The sequence below is a fragment of the Salvelinus fontinalis genome, chromosome 40 (assembly GCF_029448725.1).
Source record: "Salvelinus fontinalis isolate EN_2023a chromosome 40, ASM2944872v1, whole genome shotgun sequence".
In the NCBI taxonomy this organism is placed as follows: Eukaryota; Metazoa; Chordata; class Actinopteri; order Salmoniformes; family Salmonidae; genus Salvelinus; species Salvelinus fontinalis.
In genome coordinates, this window is record NC_074704.1 from 134,719 (window position 1) to 154,368 (window position 19,650).

The 19,650-nt window shown below is 46.4% G+C and overlaps 2 protein-coding genes across 3 annotated transcripts in view; one reads left to right on the forward strand and one right to left on the reverse strand.

The window, feature by feature from the left end:
- Positions 1-79: 79 nt before the first annotated feature.
- Positions 80-12,521, forward strand: LOC129840018 (lysosomal alpha-mannosidase-like). The gene is made up of 23 exons (XM_055907815.1): positions 80-223; positions 636-738; positions 1,066-1,239; positions 3,100-3,293; positions 3,964-4,096; positions 4,649-4,794; positions 4,879-5,078; positions 5,391-5,511; positions 5,922-6,000; positions 6,697-6,806; positions 6,986-7,093; positions 7,178-7,294; positions 7,441-7,629; positions 7,841-7,938; positions 8,231-8,351; positions 8,521-8,639; positions 8,845-8,946; positions 9,080-9,167; positions 10,287-10,367; positions 10,502-10,726; positions 10,965-11,114; positions 11,521-11,623; positions 11,791-12,521. The coding sequence occupies exons 1-23, from the start codon at positions 80-82 to the stop codon at positions 11,892-11,894; spliced, it is 3,009 nt and encodes a 1,002-aa protein (XP_055763790.1). The 3' UTR covers positions 11,895-12,521.
- Positions 12,095-19,650, reverse strand: part of LOC129840019 (tRNA (guanine(26)-N(2))-dimethyltransferase-like) — a 26,362-nt gene continuing 18,806 nt past the window's right edge. For both annotated transcript variants that reach the window (XM_055907817.1, XM_055907818.1), the window contains exons 9-16: positions 17,880-17,949; positions 17,597-17,731; positions 16,711-16,796; positions 16,504-16,612; positions 16,315-16,391; positions 15,503-15,622; positions 14,164-14,281; positions 12,095-13,147 (exon numbers count right to left, since the gene is read on the reverse strand). In XM_055907817.1, coding sequence (XP_055763792.1) covers positions 13,079-13,147; positions 14,164-14,281; positions 15,503-15,622; positions 16,315-16,391; positions 16,504-16,612; positions 16,711-16,796; positions 17,597-17,731; positions 17,880-17,949 — 784 coding nt within the window. In that variant the 3' untranslated portion in view covers positions 12,095-13,078. The remainder of the gene's footprint in view (positions 13,148-14,163; positions 14,282-15,502; positions 15,623-16,314; positions 16,392-16,503; positions 16,613-16,710; positions 16,797-17,596; positions 17,732-17,879; positions 17,950-19,650) is intronic.

The window sequence follows — 19,650 nt, forward strand, 5'->3', positions numbered from 1 at the left end:
AAGCATAAAAAAGAATAGGACTGCCCCTAGAGGGCGTGGTCGGAGGGGAAGTCACATTATATGAAAGATACATAAACAAATGTCACATGACTCGTGGCTGTTTTCCAAGATGGCGACTCCGGTGTATACACCGTTTGTGTTCCTCCTGTTATTATTTCAAAGCGGCGTTTGGGGCTTTCCCGTCCGTCAAACACCCCAAGAAAGTCCGACATGTGGATACAAGGTACGTCTATAGTTCCTATCCCTATTGTGGTGAATAAAAACGCAAATGAAACACTTAAACCGTGTATTGGTATAGCAGCTTTGATAAACTTCTTCACTGTTTCCAGCTTTAGCCGATTTCAAACACTTTCATTTTCGTGTAGAGAACAAAGTAGCAGAAGTTATATTCCTGGCATAACAGATTTTTACTTCCACATAAAACGTGAAATGGAAGCTACAAATCACATTCGATCTAACCAGTCTTGCACTAAGTCTGGTCTTGCACTGTTATCATTGGTGGTTTAATTAAATTACAATTACAACGTTACAATTTTTGTAAAGTAGCCTCTGATATGCCTCTCTCCTTCCCATAACATTAGCCCACCAGCTAAAATCCCTAATTATTTTCCCATTGTGTGTACTACACATCCTAGTCATGTCATGCTACCAAGACTGGGATGTTGAACGTGCATCTGGTGCCCCACACCCACGACGACGTCGGCTGGCTCAAGACCGTGGACCAATACTTTTATGGAGGTCTGTACCCCCCCCATCTATCATGTGGCTCACATCTACACACACAAACACACTCATAAACAGCTATGTCATAGGTCAAGGTGGTATAGTTAAAAGTTAAACTGACCCATTGTTAAAACCATAGTTGTGAGGCTTTTATTATATTTTATTATAGGGACACATAACACCTACAATAACCTAGAATCACATGGTTTTACAGTTCAAACCTCATGACTGGGTGGATGTGAACCGCATGATAGATGTTGTATCATGTGTGCATATGTGTTATCACGTGTGTGTGTGTGTGTGTGTGTCTAACCTGTGTATGTAACTTGCCTGTCGTTCCAGACCGTAATGACATCCAGCACGCGGGGGTGCAGTACATTCTGGACTCTGTGGTGGACCAGCTGCTGAAGAACCCTGACAGACGCTTCATCTACGTAGAGACAGCCTTCTTCTACCGCTGGTGGACACAACAGACTGATGACATGCACAACACTGTCAAACAGCTCGTCAACGAGGGTGAGGCCAGAGAGGGGTTATAGAGCCTTTATAAAACATGTCAGGAAGTAGTTATAAAGATGTAGAGTCCACCTTCTACCGCTTGTGAAGGAGCCAGTTAGACAGCAGGTTAATGAGAGGAGGGATGTAGGTGTTATAAAGATGTAGAGTCCACCTTCTACCGCTGGTGAAGGAGCCAGTCAGACAGCAGGTTAATGAGAGGAGGGATATAGGTGTTATAAAGATGTAGAGTCCACCTTCTACCGCTGGTGAAGGAGCCAGTCAGACAGCAGGTTAATGAGAGGAGGGATGTAGGTGTTATAAAGATGTAGAGTCCACCTTCTACCGCTGGTGAAGGAGCCAGTCAGACAGCAGGTTAATGAGAGGAGGGATGTAGGTGTTATAAAGATGTAGAGTCCACCTTCTACCGCTGGTGAAGGAGCCAGTCAGACAGCAGGTTAATGAGAGGAGGGATGTAGGTGTTATAAAGATGTAGAGTCCACCTTCTACCGCTGGTGAAGGAGCCAGTCAGACAGCAGGTTAATGAGAGGAGGGATGTAGGTGTTATAAAGATGTAGAGTCCACCTTCTACCGCTGGTGAAGGAGCCAGTCAGACAGCAGGTTAATGAGAGGAGGGATGTAGGTGTTATAAAGATGTAGAGTCCACCTTCTACCGCTGGTGAAGGAGCCAGTCAGACAGCAGGTTAATGAGAGGAGGGGTGTAGGTGTTATAAAGATGTAGAGTCCACCTTCTACCGCTGGTAAAGGAGCCAGTCAGACAGCAGGTTAATGAGAGGAGGGGTGTAGGTGTTATAAAGATGTAGAGTCCACCTTCTACCGCTGGTGAAGGAGCCAGTCAGACAGCAGGTTAATGAGAGGAGGGATGTAGGTGTTATAAGGATGTAGAGTCCACCTTCTACCGCTGGTGAAGGAGCCAGTCAGACAGCAGGTTAATGAGAGGAGGGATGTAGGTGTTATAAAGATGTAGAGTCCACCTTCTACCGCTGGTGAAGGAGCCAGTCAGACAGCAGGTTAATGAGATGAGGGATGTAGGTGTTATAAAGATGTAGAGTCCACCTTCTACCGCTGGTGAAGGAGCCAGTCAGACAGCAGGTTAATGAGAGGAGGGATGTAGGTGTTATAAGGATGTAGAGTCCACCTTCTACCGCTGGTGAAGGAGCCAGTCAGACAGCAGGTTAATGAGAGGAGGGATGTAGGTGTTATAAGGATGTAGAGTCCACCTTCTACCGCTGGTGAAGGAGCCAGTCAGACAGCAGGTTAATGAGATGAGGGATGTAGGTGTTATAAAGATGTAGAGTCCACCTTCTACCGCTGGTGAAGGAGCCAGTCAGACAGCAGGTTAATGAGAGGAGGGATGTAGGTGTTATAAAGATGTAGAGTCCACCTTCTACCGCTGGTGAAGGAGCCAGTCAGACAGCAGGTTAATGAGATGAGGGATGTAGGTGTTATAAAGATGTAGAGTCCACCTTCTACCGCTGGTGAAGGAGCCAGTCAGACAGCAGGTTAATGAGAGGAGGGATGTAGGTGTTATAAGGATGTAGAGTCCACCTTCTACCGCTGGTGAAGGAGCCAGTCAGACAGCAGGTTAATGAGATGAGGGATGTAGGTGTTATAAAGATGTAGAGTCCACCTTCTACCGCTGGTGAAGGAGCCAGTCAGACAGCAGGTTAATGAGAGGAGGGATGTAGGTGTGATAAAGCATCTCTCTCACCTGAGTGTGACTGCTATTGGTGGTGTTATTGAACAGATGTAAATTGCTATTCAGAGGTTATGAACAGTTATAACCCCTTTAACCTGTGATTAAGTCATATTACGTTAAATACATCTTTATTGCTTTTTTCATCACTTTTGTCCTCTCAGGGCGGTTGGAGTTTGTGAACGGGGGCTGGTGTATGAGTGACGAGGCCACCACCCACTACAGTGCAGTCATAGACCAGATGACCATGGGTCTGCGGTTCCTCAACGATACGTTCGGACACTGCGGTCGCCCCCGCGTCGCCTGGCACATCGACCCCTTCGGACACGCCCGCGAGCACGCCTCCATGTTCGCACAGGTACGGGCCGTATTCATTAGTGCACACAGTAATGTTCCTTATTACTGGTTGGTCCCTCCCTGTTTTGGCCAGTTTGGTTCCTACTGAATACAACCCACAATCTCCTGTCTTGTTTCCTACCTCACAATATCCTGTCTGTCAGACTTTCTATGTCTATTCTTGCCCAGGTAAATCTCTTCCACTCCTTTTCCCATCATGTCTTAATCCATTGTCTGAATAGATATAGTACAACCATCCAAGACTGTCGTCTGTTGAAAGGTTGTCAGTGTCAGAAGGTTCTTGTGGGCTCCCAAGTTGGGAATAGAAGCGGGGCAAAACAAATATAGTCAAAGTTTTCCATGTCAGAAATAACACGATACGAGTCTCCCTCATCTTTCCATTCAGTTCAAAGGTCAGAGGGACGATTAGAATCCTTACTGTGTTTATTGTATTGAATGGGTGGCAGGTAGCCTAGCGGTTAGTGTTGAGCCTTGGCCCAGTAACCTAAAGGTTGCTGGTTTGAATACCCGAGCCGAGAAGGTAAAACATTTAGAAGGCACCAAACTCTAATTTTCTCCAGGCGGCACCATGGATGACCGTGTAAAACAACACATCTCACTGCACCTACCCGGTGTGTGGGACAAGAAACCATGTTGTGTGTGTTGTATTGACTGATGGTTCTCTGTTCTAGATGGGTTATGACGGCTTCTTCTTTGGTCGTCTGGACTACCAGGATCGTAGCAGGAGGATGGTATCCAGGGAACAGGAGATGTTGTGGAGAGCCAGTGAGAGCCTCACCCCCCCTATGGCTGACCTCTTCACTGGTACTGACCTTTGACCTTCAACCTCTAGCAATATAGCAACAGCTTCACGTACTCGTTCCATTAGATATTTTCTGTCATATTGCTCACAACCTATTCAGTTTTTGCAATAGACCTGGGATATCCCATATTTCTTCATCAATATTACTCTTTCGGCACTAACATCTGTCCTCTCTCCCCCCTCAAGTGTAGTCTATAGTCTAACACCCGTCTCCCCGGTCAATGTTTAGATGGGATACAGCTTGTGTCAAATTGACGTCAAAAGTGTAAGTTCACCTAACCTGCTACGAAAAGTCAATTTTGACGAAAGCTGTATCCCTTCTAGACAAAACCCCTCTCCCTTCATCAATACTGATCTCACCTTCAACCCCTGACCCCTAGCCACCGCTGTAGCCTAACCCAGCTCCCTCTCCCATAGGTATCTTCCCTAACAGGTACGACCCTCCCGACGGCTTCTGTTGAGACCAGTCATGTGATCAATCCTGACCTGACCTCCCACCTATGAACCCTGACCCCTAGCACCCCAGTAGCCTAACCCAGCCCCCTCTCCTCCAGGTATCCTCCCTAACGGGTACAACCCTCCGGAGGGATTCTGTTGGGACCAGTCATGTGACGATCCACCAATCAGAGACGACCCTGATCTGGAGGACTATAATGTTGACGATGTGGTGACCAGGTTCCTCCGCATCGCACAGGCACAGGTTAGAGATGACACACACATACAGGTCGACACACACAGGTTAGTCATAATAATAACACACTCTCTCTCTTCTCCCCTGCACCAGGCATTGGTGTATAAAACCAACCACATCATAATGACTATGGGGTCAGACTTCCAGTATGAGAACGCCAACCTGTGGTATAAGAACCTGGACAAGCTCATTCGCTACGTCAACCAGAAGCAGAGTAACGGCTCTGAAGTCAACGTTCTCTACTCTACTCCCTCCTGTTACCTACAGGAGCTACACAGGGCTAACCTCACATGGTACTATACCACTATATTAACTATATGATGCTGTTAGAATACTATACTAAACTATGTTTAGCTAGTCAGAGTAATGGCTCTGAAGTCAACGTACTCTACTCCCTCCTGTTGCCTACAGGAGCTACACAGGGCTAACCTCACATGGTACTATACCACTATATTAACTATATGATGCTGTTAGAATACTATACTAAACTATGTTTAGCTAGTCAGAGTAATGGCTCTGAAGTCAACGTTCTCTCCTCCCTCCTGTTACCTTAAATTATGTACAGGTCATTTAAATGTTCTCTCTCTCCCCCCCACCCCCGTCAGGCCTCTAAAAGGGGATGATTTCTTCCCCTATGCTGACTCAGCTCATGACTTCTGGACAGGATATTTCACCAGCCGTCCAGCCCTGAAACGCTATGAGAGGATCAGCAACAGCTACCTGCAGGTACACTACTCAAACCTCAGACAATGGCTTTGTCTGAAAGCCTCAAAACCGTGATGTGTCATGGATAAGTTGTGACTGACTGACCGATCTACAAGTCATATTGAGCAGTTATTGATGATATAAGGTGATTTGTAGATTAGTCAGTCTTGACTTGCCTTTAAAGTTGGCTGTATGTCGAACACGGCCATTGATTCCTCCTCATTGGAGGAGGAGGTCGAAGGGGAGGGACTTGGAGCCTCTTCTCCAATGAGCTTTCCAGAGGGAGGTGAGGAATCATGGATTTGACAGCTTGTACACTTTTCATACAAAGCCACCAGACATTCACTAAAGGATGACAGTTGCGTAGTCCCACACTGAAGCCATGTCTGGAGACTTGGTTAATGCATCATTCCTCTCCTCTGGTTTCACAGACGTGTAATCAGCTGGAGGTCCTTGGTGGTCCCATCTCAAGGAAAGGTCCCTTTGGAGCTGGAGACAGTGACACCCTGAGTAAGTGCCTAGTGTACACACTTTCATCACATTCAAGTGCACTACTTCATCATCACTACATGAGTTGACTAAGCCTAGTGGCAGTCAGACAGTTTCAATGTCCATACTAGCCTCCTTCTTATTAATACTGGCCTCCTTCTTATTAATACTGGCCTCCTTAATACTGGCCTCCTTAATGCTGGCCTCCTTAATGCTGGCCTCCTTAATGCTGGCCTCCTTAATGCTGGCCTCCTTATTAATGCTGGCCTCCTTCTTATTAATGCTGGCCTCCTTCTTATTAATGCTGGCCTCCTTCTTATTAATGCTGGCCTCCTTCTTATTAATGCTGGCCTCCTTCTTATTAATGCTGGCCTCCTTCTTATTAATGCTGGCCTCCTTCTTATTAATGCTGGCCTCCTTCTTATTAATGCTAGCCTCCTTCTTATTAATGCTAGCCTCCTTCTTATTAATGCTAGCCTCCTTCTTATTAATGCTAGCCTCCTTCTTATTAATGCTGGCCTCCTTATTAATACTGGCATCCTTCTTATTAATACTGGCATCCTTCTTATTAATACTAGCCTCTTTCTTATTAATACTAGCCTCTTTCTTATTAATACTAGCCTCCTTATTAATACTAGCACCCTTCTTATTAATAAGCTTGAAGCGGATTAGAGGACAGCGAGGTTGACGGGGAGTGTTCTGTGTTGTGATTGGTAGAGAAGGCCATGGCAGTGGCTCAGCATCACGACGCTGTATCCGGGACTGAAAAGCAACACGTTGCCAACGACTACGCTAGGAGACTGGCCAAGGGCTGGGCACACTGCCAGGTACCTACCGTGTGTGTGTGTGTTCTTTCTATTGATCCATACGGTCTCTCTTGTTAGATTAACTGTGTATGATTGACTCTCCATCTGTCTCTCCCCAGTGTGTGGAGGACTATAGGACACAGACTAAATAAAGAATATTACTGTACAGTGTGTAACCTCTCTCATCCCCTCTGTCCCAGGTGTTGGTCAGTAACACTCTATCCTCTCTGAGTGGATCATCTGCTCCTCGTGTTTACTGTGAACACCTCAACATCAGTGTGTGTCCCCTCACAGAGACCAGCAAGAAGGTAACACGCACACGGGCACACTCACAATCCTCTTTGGTTCCGTGAAGTTAAATTCTCCTCTCTTTTCCCATGTTTCTCTGTCAGTTCTCAGTGAACGTGTACAACCCTCTAGCTCGTCCAGTCAGTTGGCCAGTCAGACTGCCAGTCAACGGGACGGCCTACAGTATCTCAGATGCTAAGGGCAAGGCTGTGGACAGTCAGGTTGGTCTGTTCTGATAATGGTTGTCATATGTAGTTGTTCAATAACTTTTGTTATGACAGTTATGTATTGTGTGTATTTGCGTTTTGTGTACGACTTGTGTGTTTGTCCGTTCGGTAACCCCCCCCCTCTATCCCCACCCCCTCAGGTGGTCCCAGTGTCCCAGGCCACAGCAGCGGTGCGAAGGGGCAGGGGGTACGCTGTCAACGAGCTGTTGTTCCAGGTTCAGGCCCCTCCCCTGGGCTACAGCACCTACTCTGTCTCCCTGCTTCAGAACGGGCCTCCATCTCCACAGTCCTCTCCACTGCCCAGGGCTCCCAAGACTGTACAGAACAAGGTCTGGGTCTTATGCCTGTACACAAACTTACTTTTTACTATGAAAGCAAATATTTGATGGAGACAAATATTCCAAAATGTATAATGTCTCCATTAATGATGACATATCAATGTATAAAATCAGTTGGAAAAGGGTTGTTTTTAGGTTTGGAAAAGTATTGTATCTAGGTTTGGATGTCACCCGTTCTGTCACTTTGACGTGTCTCCTCTAGTTTCTCAGGGTGACCTTTGACCCAGAGACGGGTCTCCTCAGCAGCCTCAGTAACCTGGAGACACAACAGACTGTCAAACTGTCACAGAACTTCTACTGGTCCGTACTACTTACTCTCTACCTCTCCATTTCCCTCTACCCTTCCCTCTCTCTACCTCTCCATTTCCCTCTACCTCTCCATTTCCCTCTACCCTTCCCTCTCTCTACCTCTCCATTTCTCTCTACCTCTCCATTTCTCTCTACCACTCCTTCCTATTCTCTATACCCTTCCCTAATTATTTCTCCCTCAGTCTCTCTCCCCATCCTTCCCTTCTTCTTTACTCTCACTGTGTGCTAGCATTGTTACATTGAGGGATTTTCTGTCATCTTTGCTCTGTGTGTGTTTCTCCAGGTACAACGCCAGCGATGGTAACAACTCAGAGAGTATTCAGATGTCAGGGGCCTACATCTTCAGACCAAACACATCTACCCCCTTCATCATCAGCAAGACGGCTAAGATAGAAACACTACAGGTACCTACTACATCATACTTCATGTAGTGTATTTACTTGCATGTGTTTCAATAATTCAATATGCAGAAGACCCACTAAACATTCAAGAGATTCATTCCAGTCATCTCACAATTTCTTGTCTCCGCCTTAACCCCCTCCTCCTGTCTTATGCCCCCCTCCTCCCCATCAGAATTCCGTGGTGCAGGAGGTGAGACAGTGGTTCAGTCCCTGGGTCTCTCAGGTGGTCCGTCTCTACACAGACAGCAGGGCTCTAGAACTGGAGTGGACTGTAGGCCCGGTGCCTATAGGGTGAGGAAGGGGCTCAGAGCCACATGGGGCCTGGTCACAGATAATACACTGGAAGGAGAATGGCGTGTTATTGAGACAGCCTGTGCATGTCTGGCAGTAGGAGTGAGTCTTTAACAGACTAGAAAGTATTCCTGTACCATAGATCATAGTGTATCATGTTCTCTCCACCCCCCCCCCCCCTTTCTCTCTTTCTGCCCCCCCTCAGTGATGACCTGGGTAAAGAGGTGATAAGTCGTCTAGACAGCAGCATCAACTCCTCTGGTGTCTTCTACACAGACTCTAATGGCAGAGAGGTGCTGCAGAGACGGTGAGGAACCTGTGTGTGTGTTTACCAAATCTATGCATCAGTATGTGTTCATGATGGAGTACTGTATTCCAGTAGTATGTGTTCAGACACATACAGTATACACCCTAATGCGTTGTATATCTGTCTCTGACAGGAAAGACTACCGCCCCACGTGGAACCTGAGGCAGTCTGAGCCAATTGCTGGCAACTACTATCCAATCAACTCTAGAGCTTACATTAAGGTGTGTCTCATTGGTCATACACCCCTGTCTGCCACTCCCTCTTCCTTCTCATGATCATGCACTTTCCTTTCCTCTTTTCCTCTCCCCACTTAGTTTCTTTTTCTGCGGTAGCCTTCTGGTTCACAACTCTTGACTCTCCCTCCTGTTCTCTTCACTCTGTTTTACAAATTCATGTGATATTATCTGACAATAGTAAATCGTGACTTACTGTCATGAGAATTTTTAATCCCAATGATAATAACAATCAATAGCTTTGACCAATCCCCGAGGTTTGTAAGACCATGGGTTTAATAATAATTAGTCAAAGACTCAGCTTATGCAAAAGGTTAGTACAGTTTATTCACGAGAACGTTCTCCCGTCCACAATACAAAGATCCATTTTATAGCAGCGCACATACTTCCACACAAACAGCAGATATCTTACGCACATACATACACACCAACAGTAGATATCATACGCACATACATACACACCAACAGTAGGTATCCTACGCACCTACATACACACCAACAGTAGGTATCATACGCACATACTTCCACACAAACAGTAGATATCATACACACATACATACACACCAACAGTAGGTATCCTACGCACCTACATACACACCAACAGTAGGTATCCTACACACATACATACACACCAACAGTAGGTATCATACGCACATACTTCCACACAAACAGTAGGTATCATACACACCAACAGTAGGTATCATACACACCTACATACACACCAACAGTAGATATCATACACACATACATACATACCAACAGTAGGTATCATACGCACATACTAAATCAATACCCAGCCGACAAAGATTAGGGACCGTGAAAAGCACTCCCTGTCCTCTCCCAAATCTCGGTGGCCCCTAGCCAAGGTCGGCACCGAAGCTTGCTCAGACAGTCTGTGTTTAAGATACTATAGAAACATATTGTACAGATATATTGTTTTACCCTAATTCTGACTAAAACACATAATTACAATAAATGTTACTGACTAAAACTACACACATTAATAATAATTTTATGATTCTAATCAATTTCATACAATTATATGGTTTCAGGGTGGAATATTCTAATCATTCATTTATAAATTCCATCAACACTGTGTGTGTGCAGGATGACAAGGAGCAGCTGACTGTAGTGACGGACCGTTCTCAGGGAGGCGGCAGCATTCAGGATGGATCACTGGAGATCATGGTAACATACACACACTCATTTTTCATGTAGTAGCTTTTTGACATCTGTTGCGTTTTACACATCTCACCTCTTTCCTCCGGCTCCACACCTTGTCTATCTTTGTGCCTCACATTTATCACGGTCACATCTGACAGCTCCACCGTAGGTTGCTGTACGATGACGTCCGGGGTGTAGGTGAGCCCCTCAATGAGACGTCTGACATTTACCCAGAAGGCCTGGTGGTTCGTGGTCGCCTCCTCCTCTCCCTCAGCCCCCCTGCCACGGCCGCTGACACACACCGCCCCCTAGCACAGGAAGTGGTACTGCAGCCTCTCATCACGTTCACCGACAGAGAGCTGCACCCTAGTACCAGGCTGGAGGTGAGAGATAGAGCCCATCTCAAATGATTCTTTCCTCAAGTTCTCCTTGCCTCTTTATCAACTGTATTGGAGAAGGTCCCGCCCCTCAGGCCTTCTTCTCCAATGGATTTTGAGAAAGAGGTGAGGAATCTAGGAAAGAAGGAGGCTGATTGAAGAACAGTTATCAGCCCTGCAGATGAAATACGTGTCACTTTGGACTATTGAAATGAACCCTGTTTACCTCCAACCCCCCCCTTAGTTCTCTGGCCTACAGGCAGTGCTGCCCCCTGCTGTTCACCTGTTGACAGTGTCTCAGTGGGACCAGGACTCAGTGCTGCTCAGACTGGAGCATCAGTACCAAGCCTCAGAGAGCAAGGAGCATTCCCAGCCTGTTACTGTTAATCTGCAGGTTAGTGATATGTAACACTGTATATACACACACCATACAGAGACTGTGGTTCTAAGGCTAGAGCACCAGCAGCAAGCCCAGGGGAGCAAGGAGCCTTCAGTCTCACTGTCAGGTTAGTGGTGAACACACGCACAGTGCTGCTCAGACTGGAGCATCCGTATCGGGCTAGGGAGAGCAAGATGAACTGTCAACCTACAGGTTCAACACTCACACACGTATGCATATGACCCATAAACAAAGTGAAACCTTTTACTAATACCATACATTCCTGTCTCAATGTGATGTAACAACTGTTATTCACAAGTTCATTTCAAACCACTTTGAAAACAATGTAGATATTGAAGTTACTGGCAGATGGTCCATTCTCTACTCTCTGCCAGTCACTCACACACTGCTCTCTCTGTAGAAGCTGTTCTCCACTCTGGATGTGCTGGGCGTGTCCGAGATGAACCTGTCAGCCAATCAGTGGAAGGATGAGATGACGCGTCTGGACTGGAAAGCGGAGTCAGGTACACATCACACAGGTCTAACAAACTCCTTCAACTCGGCTTCCTCAGCCCTCTAGGACGAGTGAAGACCGCTGACCTGCTTTATTGTAGCGATTCCTTTGTGAAACTGGGCTTGTTGCTCGGTTCATTGCACAGAACTTGATGCCTGTTGTCTCCGTTTGCCTCAGGTGAGATGCCCCTGCCGAAGAGAGGGGGAGACCCCTCTGTGTGGGAGGTGAACCTCAAGCCCATGGAGATACGCACCTTCCTGCTCCGTGTCAGGCAGAGATAGTCCAGAACTAGCCAATGACCAATCAGCACTGCAGTAGCAATCAACCAATCCCTGTGGCTTAACAATTATGAACTCCCTGCCTTGATTGTATGTAAATAATTTGGGGTCTGAGTACATGGAGATAATGAACAGGATTATCATGTTTCTTGTCATAATTCAGTTGACAGGAGTGGGTTTTAAATAACCTTCTATAAAAGAGCTTGAAGCATAAGAACAATTCCTTTATTGTAATATTACAGTGCCAAAACCACAACCTTCCTGCCATTTCAAAGACATTTTCCAGAACTACTTATTACTAAATCTTCATTGTTGATACGTTAGTGACCAACTATTCACACACACCTGTAACCAATATATATTTTCTATATGCCGAGTGAATATTCTGTGCCATAAGTGATTTTTTATTTATCTCGAATGCACCTTTCGTAATTGAATGCCTTTTTAAAAATGAGTGGTTTAGGCTGCATTTACACAGGTAGCCCAATTATGGGCAAAAGATCCAATCTGATTGGTCATAAGACCAATTAGTGGCAAAAGATCAGAATTGAACTGCTTGTGTAAACGCAGCTTTTGTGTTAAATCATAGTGATCAATGTGCAGCTGATATTAAACCCAGGTTGTTTCTCAGTGTGTGTGTGTATTCACTCACCCATTCCTCCACATGATTACAATGGAAATGTCTTTGCTACAATGGAAGTCAAAGCACATAGGAAATTATACAAGTTGTTACAAAAATGAACCATCAGTAAAAGCTATTTTCCACCAGAACAAATGAATTCTCCACACTTGCATTAGACTGTCACAACAGTCATAAATAAAACATAACTGATGCTTCACTTCAGTATGAAGCCAATATGTGGATTTCCAATACAGGGCTAACTAGACATCCCATAATGTTGTGGAATGAAGTTGCCCATAGATGCTGATCTTGGGTCAGTTTTGCATTCTCCCCACTAATGGTAATGTAGAGGATTGGGGGAGGGAGAGCTGATCCTAGATTTGTACCAAGGGGCAAACTTCACCCCGGAGTTCAACGTTAGTTATGTCTGGGGCCTGGAGTTTCACCTGGTTGCTTAGCCATGATTGTGTCCAGTATACCTTACAGTGGACCGATTCTGCTGAGCTGGACATGAGGATACCAAGTGGGAGGGAAGAAAAGAGAGGAGGAAGGACTCGCTCCACCATCACTCCATCTTGTCAGTCTGTTGTGGGTCATGGGAGTAACAGCATTTTTCACCGTGTGTGCATTTCCCCTGGAGAGGGAGAGAAGGGAAAAACGTATATGCATTGTTATGCAAATCATATGTAAGACATCAATAAGGGGCTATGTGTCCTATGGAAAATAATGAATGGCGGAGTGGAACTGACCTTCCATGGCATTGCATCATTTCCCACAGAGTTGATCATCTCTTTTACACCATGGCTGGAATGTAACATTCACCACTAGAAATGTGTTCAACATCCACTGAAGTAGCCAGCAAGTTAACTAGATTGCTTGGTTACCAAGGCAACCACTGTAGCTAACAGACCTGCTAGTTTAGCTAACCCAACCATCAGTCTTAGCTGGCTATTATGAAAATCAAATTAAAACAATACCAATACTTTTCCCAATTAGACTTACTTTAAAAAGCAGCTCAAACAAAATATGTATAGCCCTTAAATTCTACCGTGCGGATATACCGTGTGTTATAGGAACTATTGCAAGCTCTAGAATGCCCTTCAAGCCAATAACCAGTATTTAACAATGCCCGTTTAGAAGGTTTGTTATTGTGTGGAAAATGTATCCGTAATAATAGCTGAAGTGTTATGATTCATAATTAATGAGCCACTGTCTGTTGCTGGGGAGATAGAACACCTTGTTCTCTGGTAGTGTACGGTTACTATGCCGACAGTGTTATTATGAAAAGAACAGAGTGTGCTCACACCCTTCAGAACATTTCACCAAAGAGAAAGCTCCTGTGAAACATTACTGTGGCTGCCACTACACAGGCAGATAGTTTTCTACTAATAGCCTTTTTGACAAATCACATCAGATCTTTTTTTAGAGCTGGTCTGATTGGTCAAAACACCAATTAGTGTAAAAAGATCAGCATTGGGCTGCCTGTGTAAACGCAGCCTTACAATTCTACTATGTCTATATGGTTATTGTGGGGTGTTTCCCTGTACCTTTCTGAACCTTTTGCAAGGAAAGCTCTTGTGACTTCCTGAATCTTGTGTAACGCAATGCCTAGCGTTACAGGGTGTGGTGAGGGAAACAGTGCTCCCATACCTTCCTGAACCTCTTGCAGGGGAAGCTCTTTAGCTGGGTGGCGTCTGTGATCTGGTTCTTCCTCTTGTTCTGACCCTGTTTCCTCCTGTCCTCCAGGTCGGATGAGATACCTCCACCACTAGGAGAGAGAGACAACAAATTGAGACAGGATATTTTTGCAGGATTCTCCGTATACAACGGAAAACACCAAATAATGCATACAGAGCAGATACCCACTAATTATCAAAACCCAGAAAAGAGACGTTCAATTCTACAACCACCTAAAAGGAAGTGATTCCCAAACCTTCCATAACAAAGTAATCACCTACAGAGAGATGAACCTGGAGAAGAGTCCCCTAAGCAAGCTGGTCCTCTGTTCACAAAAACAAACACACCCCTCAGAGCCCCAGGACAGCAGCACAATTAGACCCAACAAAATCATGAGAAAACAAAAAGCTAATTCTTTCCAATGCATCAAGTAATAATAAACAGAGCAAACTAGAATGTTATTTGTCCCTAAACAGAGAGTACACAGTGGCAGAATATCTGACCACTGACTGACCCAAACTTAAGGAAAGCTTTGACTATGTACAGACTCAGTGAGCATAGCCTTGCTATTGAGAAAGGGCGCCGTAGGCAGACATGGCTCTCAAGAGAAGACAGGCTATGTGCACACTGCCCACAAAATGAGGTGGAAACTGAGCTGCACTTCCTAACCTCCTGCCCAATGTATGACCATATTAGAGAGACATATTTCCCTCAGATTACACAGATCCACAAAGAATTTGAAAACAAATCCAATTTTGATAAACTCCCATATCTACTGGGTGAAATTCCACAGTGTGCCATCAGAGCAGCAAGATTTGTGACCTCAAGAAAAGGGCAACCAGTGAAGAACAAACACCATTGTAAATACAACCCATATTTACTTATTTTCCCTTTGGTACTTTAACTATTTGCACATCATTACAACACTGTATAGACATATGACATCTGAAATGTCTTTTTTCTTTTGGAACTTGTGTGAGTGTAATGTTTACTGTTCCATTTTCTATTGTTTATTTCACTATTGTTTATCTATTTCACTTCCTTTGGCAATGTAAATATATGTTGAAAGACAGAAAAGAGAGAATATCGGGAAGAACACAGTAAGAGGCAGGTGGAGACCGCAAGAAACAATGGGGAGAGGTTTAAAACAATACTGTATAAATATTTATTTAGCTAACTTCATGTTGAGATCATCATTAATAAGTGTCTGAGGGTCCGTACCCAGCCTTGGCGCGGGCCTTGGGCCCCCAGCTGGCCTGAGGTTTAGGGTTAGAGGTCAAGGACGGGGTTAGTATTAATTAGCGTATCCTACCCAGCATTGGCGCGGGCCTTGGGCCCCCAGAAAGGTTCAGGGTTCTCCTGGAAGCGGGTGAGGTGACGACGGCGGGACTGGGGATTGGCATCCTCCCTCACATCAAAACATGCTTGTAGACTAGAGAGAGAGAGAGATGGGGGAGAGAAGGAGAGAGATGGGGGAGAGAGGAGAAAGATGGGGGAAGAGAAGGAGACATGGGGGAGAGAGAGGAGAAAGATGGGGAGGGGGAGAGAGATGGGGGAGGGGAGAGAGAAGGAGAGAGAGAGGGGAGAGATGGGGGAGGGGAGAGAGGAGAGAGATGGGGGAGGGGAGGAGAGAGAGAGACAGGAGAGAGGGAAGGAGAGAGATGGGGGAGGGGGGGAGAGAGAGATGGGGGAGGGGGAGAGAGAGAGATAGAGGAGAGAGATGGGGGAGGGAGAGAGAGAGAGACAGGGGGGAGAGAGAGACAGGAGAGAGAGACAGGAGAGAGGGAAGGAGAGAGAGACAGGAGAGAGAGACAGGAGAGAGGGAAGGAGAGAGGGAAGGAGAGAGAGACAGGAGAGAGGGAAGGAGAGAGAGACAGGAGAGAGGGAAGGAGAGAGAGACAGGAGAGACAGGGGAGGGGGAGAGAGGAGAGAGAGAGATGGGGGAGGGGGAGAGAGAGAGATGGGGAGGGGGAGAGAGAGAGATAGGGGAGAGAGGCAAGATATGATGGCTTGTTTTCAATACACCTACCTTTCCCTAATATTCATCACTACATTATACCATCTCTATGTTAAACTCTACTGGCATCTTCATCTCCCAGGCAGTTGGTTCAGTCTCAGACTTACATGGGTTCAGTATTGAGGATGTGGTGAGCAGGGCTGCTCTCTGACAGTCTGTCTCTCTTCACTGGATTAGACTTTTCCTGCAGGATACAAGATAACCACCACATACAGTCAAATCTACACCTGGATTGGGACTTGGACTTTCAGTTTCATCCCATATTGAAATGGTTCCCATGGTGCATTGTGTCTTACCCAGCATCGCATGACGTCCCAGAGGACCCTGGGAGGAGCGTCCGTCTTTAGAGCATTCTTACAGGCATGAGACAAAGACACCCTGTGGCCCGCATGAAGCAGAGCCGACCTAGAGAGAGAAAGAGCGGGTGAGTTCAAGAATAGAGGGGGAGTTGTATTTGATGTAATCAGACAAGACAGTCATATGAGAGGGAGAGCAGGACTGACCTGAATTGGAGCAGAGGGGGAGTGCTGCAGTGTACTGTGCTGCTCAGGTTGTCCAATGTGTAGTATAGAGGCACATCCTCCAGCTCCTGGACACACACAGACAACAGTTCAAGTTTGGACATTACACCGGGCTCATCTTAGGGTCAGCTGATCTGAGGTCTGCCTTTCTCCCAATCCTACCATTAAGAGTGACAACCCCAACCTAACCTCAGATCAGCCGACCCTTTCTCCCAATCCTACCATTAAGAGTGACAACCCCAACCTAACCTCGGATCAGCTGACCCTTTCTCCCAATCCTACCATTAAGAGTGACAACCCCAACCTAACCTCGGATCAGCATCAATGGAAGAATCTCAACTGCATACTCCTCACCTCTGACCTTCTCCCCGCCCCCGACCTTCTCCCCGCCCCCGACCTTCTCCCCGCCCCCGACCTTCTCCCCGCCCTTCTCCCCGCCCCCGACCTTCTCCCCGCCCCCGACCTTCTCCCCGCCCCCGACCTTCTCCCCGCCCCCGACCTTCTCCCCGCCCCCGACCTTCTCCCCGCCCCCGACCTTCTCCCGCCCCCGACCTTCTCCCCGCCCCCGACCTTCTCCCCGCCCCTGACCTTCTCCTCGCCCCTGACCTTCTCCCCGCCCCTGACCTTCTCCCCGCCCCTGACCTTCTCCCCGTCCCTGACCTTCTCCCCGTCCCTGACCTTCTCCCCGTCCCTGACCTTCTCCCCGTCCCTGACCTTCTCCCCGCCCCTGACCTTCTCCTCCAATGGGTTTTGAGAAGGAGGAGAGGAGCATGCAGTTGAGAAAAGGCCTCCCATGTCTTATTCCATGTAATAATAGAAAGTGTATTTCAGACTGCTTCTTGTTGCCCTTTGACCCCTAACCTCTCACCTCTGTGACCATGCTGAGCATGCCCTCTATGCGACGGGCGGTTCCAAAGCGGGACGGGTTCCCAGACACGGCAGATAGAACCTTCTGAACGAAGCTCACGTCATGGAGGGCCTCACCCCAGATAGGACCACCCAGCTACAGAGGAGGAGGGAGAGACGTGTCGGAGAGAATGCGTGAGAAAGTAAGAGACTGTGTGTGTGTGTGTGTGTGTGTGTGTGTGTGTGTGTGTGTGTGTGTGTGTGTGTGTGTGTGTGTGTGTGTGTGTGTGTGTGTGTGTCCTCACCTGGTGTCTGTGTCCACAGTGTTCACACTCTGCTCCGACCGGCGGTCCAGTGGCTGCAGAGTACTTTATACTGAAACACACACACAGAGAGCGCGAAACATTAACACACACACAGAGAGCGCGAAACATTAACACACACACAGAGAGAGAGAAACATTAACACACACACACAGAGAGCGAATCATTAACACACACACACAGAGAGAGCGAAACATTAAAACACACACACAGAGAGAGCGAAACATTAACACACACACAGAGAGAGAGAGAGAAACATTAACACACAGAGAGAGAGAGAGCGAAACATTAACACACACACAGAGAGAGAGAGAAACATTAACACACAGAGAGAGAGAGAGCGAAACATTAACACACACAGAGAGAGAGAGCGAAACATTAACACACACACAGAGAGAGCGAAACATTAACACACACAGAGAGAGAGAGCGAAACATTAACACACAGAGAGAGAGAGCGAAACATTAACACACACACAGAGCGAGCGAAACATTAACACACACAGAGAGAGCGAGCGAAACATTAACACACACAGAGAGAGCGAGCGAAACATTAACACACACAGAGAGAGAGAGAGCGAAACCTTAACACACACACAGAGAGAGCGAAACATTAACACACACACAGAGAGAGCGAAACATTAACACACACACAGAGAGAGAGAGAAACATTAACACACAGAGAGAGAGAGAGCGAAACCTTAACACACACACAGAGAGAGCGAAACATTAACACACGCACAGAGAGAGCGAAACATTAACACACGCACAGAGAGAGAGAGAAACATTAACACACAGAGAGAGAGAGAGCGAAACATTAACACACACAGAGAGAGAGAGCGAAACCTTAACACACACAGAGAGAGAGAGCGAAACCTTAACACACACAGAGAGAGAGAGCGAAACCTTAACACACACACAGAGAGAGCGAAACATTAACACACACAGAGAGAGAGAGCGAAACATTAACACACACAGAGAGAGAGAGCGAAACCTTAACACACACAGAGAGAGAGAGCGAAACCTTAACACACACACAGAGAGAGCGAAACATTAACACACACACAGAGAGAGCGAAACATTAACACACACACAGAGAGAGAGAGAAACATTAACACACAGAGAGAGAGAGAGCGAAACATTAACACACACAGAGAGAGCGAGCGAAACATTAACACACACACAGAGAGAGCGAAACATTAACACACACAGAGAGAGAGAGCGAAACATTAACACACACAGAGAGAGAGAGCGAAACATTAACACACACACAGAGAGAGCGAAACATTAACACACACAGAGAGAGCGAGCGAAACATTAACACACACAGAGAGAGCGAGCGAAACATTAACACACACAGAGAGAGCGAGCGAAACATTAACACACACAGAGAGAGCGAGCGAAACATTAACACACACAGAGAGAGAGAGCGAAACCTTAACACACACACAGAGAGAGCGAAACATTAACACACACACAGAGAGAGCGAAACATTAACACACACACAGAGAGAGCGAAACATTAACACACACACAGAGAGAGCGAAACATTAACACACACACAGAGAGAGCGAAACATTAACACACACACAGAGAGAGCGAAACATTAACACACACACAGAGAGAGCGAAACATTAACACACACACAGAGAGAGAGAAACATTAACACACACACAGAGAGAGAGAAACATTATCACACACACAGAGAGAGAGAAACATTATCACACACAGAGAGAGAAAAACATTAACACACAC

Bases quoted from the DNA above. Each gene is read 5' to 3' on its own strand.
- LOC129840018 (XM_055907815.1), top strand. From the start codon at position 80: ATGTCACATGACTCGTGGCTGTTTTCCAAGATGGCGACTCCGGTGTAT. The intron at 7,094-7,177 runs GTAACACGCACA...TTTCTCTGTCAG, and splicing joins TCACAGAGACCAGCAAGAAG to TTCTCAGTGAACGTGTACAA. The intron at 8,947-9,079 runs GTGAGGAACCTG...TGTCTCTGACAG, and splicing joins AGAGAGGTGCTGCAGAGACG to GAAAGACTACCGCCCCACGT.